This window comes from Octopus bimaculoides, chromosome 8 (assembly GCF_001194135.2).
Source record: "Octopus bimaculoides isolate UCB-OBI-ISO-001 chromosome 8, ASM119413v2, whole genome shotgun sequence".
In the NCBI taxonomy this organism is placed as follows: Eukaryota; Metazoa; Mollusca; class Cephalopoda; order Octopoda; family Octopodidae; genus Octopus; species Octopus bimaculoides.
Window position 1 is genome coordinate 75,815,007 of NC_068988.1, and position 5,982 is coordinate 75,820,988.

At 33.6% G+C, this 5,982-nt stretch overlaps 1 protein-coding gene across 3 annotated transcripts in view; it reads left to right on the forward strand.

Moving 5' to 3' along the window:
• Positions 1–5,982, forward strand: part of LOC106880998 (protein PIF) — a 51,354-nt gene that overhangs the window by 20,515 nt on the left and 24,857 nt on the right. For 2 of the 3 annotated variants that reach the window (XM_052970195.1, XM_052970196.1), the window contains 4 exons: positions 1,013–1,216; positions 3,145–3,303; positions 3,824–4,176; positions 4,529–4,619. In XM_052970195.1, the coding sequence (XP_052826155.1) occupies positions 1,013–1,216; positions 3,145–3,303; positions 3,824–4,176; positions 4,529–4,619 (807 nt within the window). The remainder of the gene's footprint in view (positions 1–1,012; positions 1,217–3,144; positions 3,304–3,823; positions 4,177–4,528; positions 4,620–5,982) is intronic. The other variant, XM_052970197.1, reaches the window with a different exon arrangement.

Consider the following 5,982-nt stretch of genomic DNA (forward strand, 5'->3'; position numbering starts at 1 on the left):
TATATATATATAGGGTAAAATTAATAATTAATTTTACCAAGTAGTTCGGTATGTTAAAAGAACCATTATCGGTAAACTTATACAAAAAAATTTATAATTATAAGCATAATTATAATTAGGGATCAGAAAAATTGCTTCACCACATACCGAAATTTAGAAATAGCAGTTAAAATACTATTCCACTACCATAATATGTCTCCCAGACAGCAATACTCCCAACTCACACAGGCAAAGAGAAGAAAAATAACGAATCCACCCGGCTTTGATTAACTGTATACGCATTTCTGGATTAAAGAGATGTAAAAAAATATTACTCACTTACTTCCATCATCAGCACAGTTTTTCAAATTATAAATCCGAGAATGCTAATAATTAAGATACGCATTCGACCAAGCACCATCGAACAACTAATATCCAAAAACCAGCATTTCCGAATTCATACAGACGAGTAAGAACTCGCATTCCTTCCCCAATCATCCGTGTGCGCTACTAGTAATCCCGCAATAATTATTAATTATTAATTTTACCCTATATCAGTATTGATTAAATAATTCATTCCCTGATAGTAAACTGCAGTTGCTGCGGGATTACTGTACTAATGATGGAAGTAAGTCAGTAATATTTTTTACATCTCTTTAATCCTGAAACGCGTATACAGTTAATCAAAGCCGGGTGGATTCGTTATTTTTTTTCTCTTTGCCTGTGTGAGTTGGGAGTATTGCTGTCTGGGAGACATATTATGGTAGTGGAATAGTATTTTAACTGCTATTTCTAAATATCGGTGTGTTGAAGCAATTTTACTGATCTCTAATTATAATTATGCTTATAATTATAAAAAATTTTGTATGTATATATATGTATATATATGTATACATATATATATAAATATATATATGCGTGCATGTGTGTGTTCGTGCGTGTTACTGTGTGTTTGTGTGTGTATATATATAAATGTGAACACATATAAACGCATATTGAGAGAACTGTCAAAATCCTCTCCCATTTCTTACAGATGCTTGCTTAGTAACACAAAAAGATTCTACTTTTGCAATGAGAGATCACTGTGCTGGTTATTGGTCGTGTCATTACGGTCGGGCTGAGGCAAAATGTTGTCAAAGGAATCACAGATACGTACAAGGAAAAGGATGTCAACCGGACGGGTCCTGTAACCAACTTTGTCCACATTTCAAGAATACGGTGGAGAACAACGACAAATGCAAGCCAACTATTTGTATTTTGCTGTATAATTCTTCGTATTTTTCATTAATTTATTTGAAAAATTCTCTTCTAAATTTCTCCCACCTTTCCTTCCATATGTTCCACCAAATTTCTTTCTGCTACTTCTGTCATAAGTTCTACCAAAATTTCATCACATCTTCCAGAAATTCTTACTAAACAGTACCCTATCATATTATCCGTAATTTTTAACAAATCCTCTTCTATCATCTTTTCCTATAAGTTCTATCAAACTTCCTCCATGGTACTTTTTCAAAATTTTAACATACTTTAATGTTTTCCAGAAACTCTTCTATCGCATTAAAAGCTAAATATTTAAAACTGAGTACAGGGATTTCGGGCTAAATTTGACAGTTTGCGTAAATAGAAACGAAGAAACAGTTTCCTATCCAAAAATAAAATATTTTTTTAAATATTCAAAATGTCAACTAAATTATGGCTGGGAGATAAGTTTACTCAAAGTAGCCACCCTCAGCTCTCACCACGGTCTCAAGACGTCTTCGGAATCTGGCGCATGCGCTAGTCACAATGTTCCAGGAAAAATTTTCGATCACCTCCTTGATTTTGGCCACCAGATTGACCTTGGTACTACAGGAAGACCGATTGGTTCTTTCTCATTGATTGTAAAACACCGGCTTCTACAATATTAAGAACTACAGAAAAAGAACCGAACCCAGAAATTTCTGAATTGGAAAATGACCAGATTTACTTTAACTACTTGAAAAGACCGATAGAATTGATAAATCTATGGGATTACAATCAAGTTAATTAGGAGGCCAGAAATTGGGGCTGGTGAAATCATATAATTTCTCTGATAATCATTTCTCACACTTTTAGGAAGTATTGCAAAGAGTCAAATCTTGCTGCCATACATATGGCCTTCTACCTGCAACCCTATCTAGTGAGGGTTTGACCACAGTTTCCTGCACCTTCACATAACCATCTGAATTGAACCTAAAGTTCTGTTCAAAGCTGTGGGGATAAATTCCGGCTTGCAGACGGAGTCAGAAATCCTGCTGTCTTCCTACCTGTTGGTCACGGCTTCATAGTCTCCGTTGCAGCTGTCCATGTCATGTCTTACGACCTTTATAGTGTTCAAAGATCCTTGAGCAGCAGTCATGATGTCGGTATTTTGTTACTCGGTGCGAATCATGACACTGGTAATCTTTTCCAATATTCAGATAACTTTCAGTCCTCCATATCAGCTAACTTCTTTTCAACTACAACTTTAATCTTTAGGCTCTCTAATGCTGTTGACTGATCACCAATAAATCAAGCTGTTCCTGAAAAAGGAAACATAAAAATAGTTAAATTTAGCCCGAACACCCTGTATATGAAATATTTTATTGAATTGAAGCACATTATGCGATTTCAAATTGCAGGGAATCTAGTGGAGGGCTTGCTTGTTTATATCCTACCATCGGCAGTGTGTTTTATTAGTGGCCAAGCCATTTATCTCTCAACAGCTGAATTCTCTATCCAGGTTTGCGTAGCTAACGTAGATAGCATACTTCCACTGTTTCGAGCAAAAGCAGCACTATAGAATTGATGGATGTTTTACAATCTTTCTTGTTGAAAAAGTAATCAATATTTGTCACCGGCTTCTACAATATTAAGAACTACGGAAAAAGAACCGAACCCGGAAATCTCTGAATTGGAAAATGACCAGATTTACTTTAACTTCTTGAGAAGACCAACAGAATTGATAAATTATGGGTAACATGGTGTAAGGTTGGCAGTGATTAAAACTTCACAAGTTTTATAACCAAGACTCATTTTGTATTTTACATTCTTATTTTAAATTACAATTAGTAGGGTACTCTTCCCAACTTATTGTATTTAATCAAATTCTGATTCTTTTGGTATTTGTTTAAAGCCTTCTAAAATACTGGTGATTTATTTTTATAGCTGAATGCGAGTTACTAACTGACGAAAACAATCCAAGTTCTTACATACAGATTGTTCCTGGCATAGGACCTATATCGCGTCCGTGTGCTCCTGGCTCAGCTTTCGATAAGAGTATGTGTTCTTGCGCGAAAGTCAGCAAATCCTGGAAATCACACGTGGGTAAGCTGCTTATGATTAAAGCCTTCCGTAACCGAAAATATTTTGAAATTTATCTAATAAAACAATGCATTAAATATAACTAAGAAAATATAAATTGATCAAGTCTTTTTTTTTTCTTTTTCTATGGAATGTATTTGAGCTGGAAGTTTTGTGGGTCAGCCAAAAATGACTTCCATTACTTCTCCCAGCCACTGACCATGCCTATGTCTACAAGTGTGAAGACAAAGTATGCCATTTTTAGGAGAATGCTAATTGGAAGTTATAAATGTTATATTTTTCTAAGAGGGTACTGAATAAATACTTTCAGTGAATTGTTTGGAAAAGGAGACGTTGAATTAAGTCCGTAATATATTTATAAATATGAAATGAGTGAAAAATAAAAATCTATAATATATATTTTCAACATATTTCATAACGTAACTTCATTATTTATCAAAAGAAAAAAGTAACCTTTAAGAAACTTTGGAGTAGTTAGATACCTGTTTCGCTTGATTTACTTTCACTGTTTTCTACTTCCCAGAGTGTAAACCTTCCGTCAGTTATAATTTCAACGTGGATTTCGCGGACCAAAGTGGCAATAACGTTTTTGCTGGGTACGAAAGAGTTGATATTACCGAAAACGGCACCGCAAAATTCAGTGACGGTAGTCGCATAAATATATGGAGATTTGCTAATGTCGAATTCAGTGAAAAGTTATTGCTAAAATTACGTTTTCTTAAGTACAACTATGGAGCAGTAGAACAACCAATAGTTACCAACTGCTATGGTGAACATGGAGAAGGATCTTCCATTGCTATCACGATAGTCGAGCAAAGTATAACCATTAAAATCAAAACAGAACTTGGTGAAACTGGAATCTTGAGATTCTTTCAGGTTTGTTAGTTTCGATTTCTTTACATGTTTTCTTTTTATTGTTATAATATACAATTATTTATTGTGACTACATACAACGGTGTTGTGACATTCGTATCATTCTCAAAGTCAGAGTTTTAAAAGATAAATGATCTCAAATGAAAACCTTGGCTGGTTACAAGCTTACTCTAAGTTTCTTACCATCCAACTTGAATTAAAAGCTATATATCTGATAGTCACGGAACAGCAGTTTCTTTTCTTTGGCTTTCTACTGTCCTTCTTTACTCTTAGTTTAATATTAGTCAATATCCGCTGTTTGCAATGTGTGCCTTATAAACTAGAGCATCTTACTGGTTTCTCCTTTCTGCTGCAGGTTCCAGGATTCAATAATGTGACAATGGTGTATGATGGCCAACATGTTATAGCAAAGGTTAATGGCAAAATTAAGTCAACTGCTCTCATTGGTTAGTATCAAATCATATTTCGGTACTCTTTTGACGTTTTAGAGTTTAATCGCTCAGTTGATTATTTGGAGCAATAAAAAAAAAAAGAAAAATTATGTTAGTAATAGCTTTTAATTAATGAAGGTATTAGAGCACAGTAAAAGAATTATCTCTTGATTGTTCTTACAAATAAATATTACTAACTCTGTCTGTCATTCTTTCAGTGTTTTACTTCTTTCAATGATTTAAAGGAAGTCACATAGACATGATGCAGTGTTGGAACCACACACTAAGGGAAACCATAAACTAATAAAACGTAAAATATCCTACTCTCTACAATGGTGAAGAGATCTTCAAGTTGTGATTATGTGAATTCTAGACTAATAAGAGCTAAATACTTTAACTTCAGGACGTATAAAGAGTACATCTACTTGTTTGTTAGAAGCTGTTGAGTTACGTTGTTGTCAAATCGCAGAGATGAATAATTTATGAGTTCTTATGTTATTGAAATAGATGAAAAGATACATAAATAGATAGACAAATATATCGATAGTTAGACAGGTATTGGTAGTGATTGATAAATACTTATGTGTGTGTCAGTGTATGCGTCTGTGTATGTATGCTAACTTTAGATTATTTTAAAGCAGAATTAAGAATAACCGAACACCTACTGATTGAAGTAATCAATGCTGAGAGAAAAATCAACTGTATAATAAAATTCATATTGACAAGTTTTGCCTGACGGCTTATCCAAGCAGTATATATATATATATATATCCAAGGTTTCAAATTTGTATATTTAAAAAGGATAGAGACTTTCAACACGATCGATTTTTATTCCATTTATTTAATTATTTACCATTCGATGTCAACGTTTCTGTGCTCAACTCTATCCAACGACTGATCCGTTGGATGTCTGACGTTTGGCACTTCCTCAGGAATGGCTTCCATTAGAACAAATGACCAAGAAACACAATTATCGATCAGAACAGATTATTAAAAATTATTTAACTATACCGTTCTTTCCGCCATGCTGTCTTGATTATATTTGATTATGATATACAGGGGAGGTAACTCCTTAATCTTTTCTATTGTTACCGCTCTCCTGTGAATGTCTACTAGTTTAATTTATTTTATTTATTAATTTATTTATTAATCTATTTATTAATGACTATTGATTATCCCCGATAGGTAGATTATTTTTGTTGCCCCTGGGAGGCTATCATTGCTATTATTTTATTTTACATTAATACTGTGTCTCATTATTGGGCTAAGAGAATTTTATCCAGAAATCATTGCTCCTAGGAATCTTTTCAAGCTCCATCACTGATATATTCAATAATATTTCAATATATTATCATTATTTGCTATTACCAATATATTC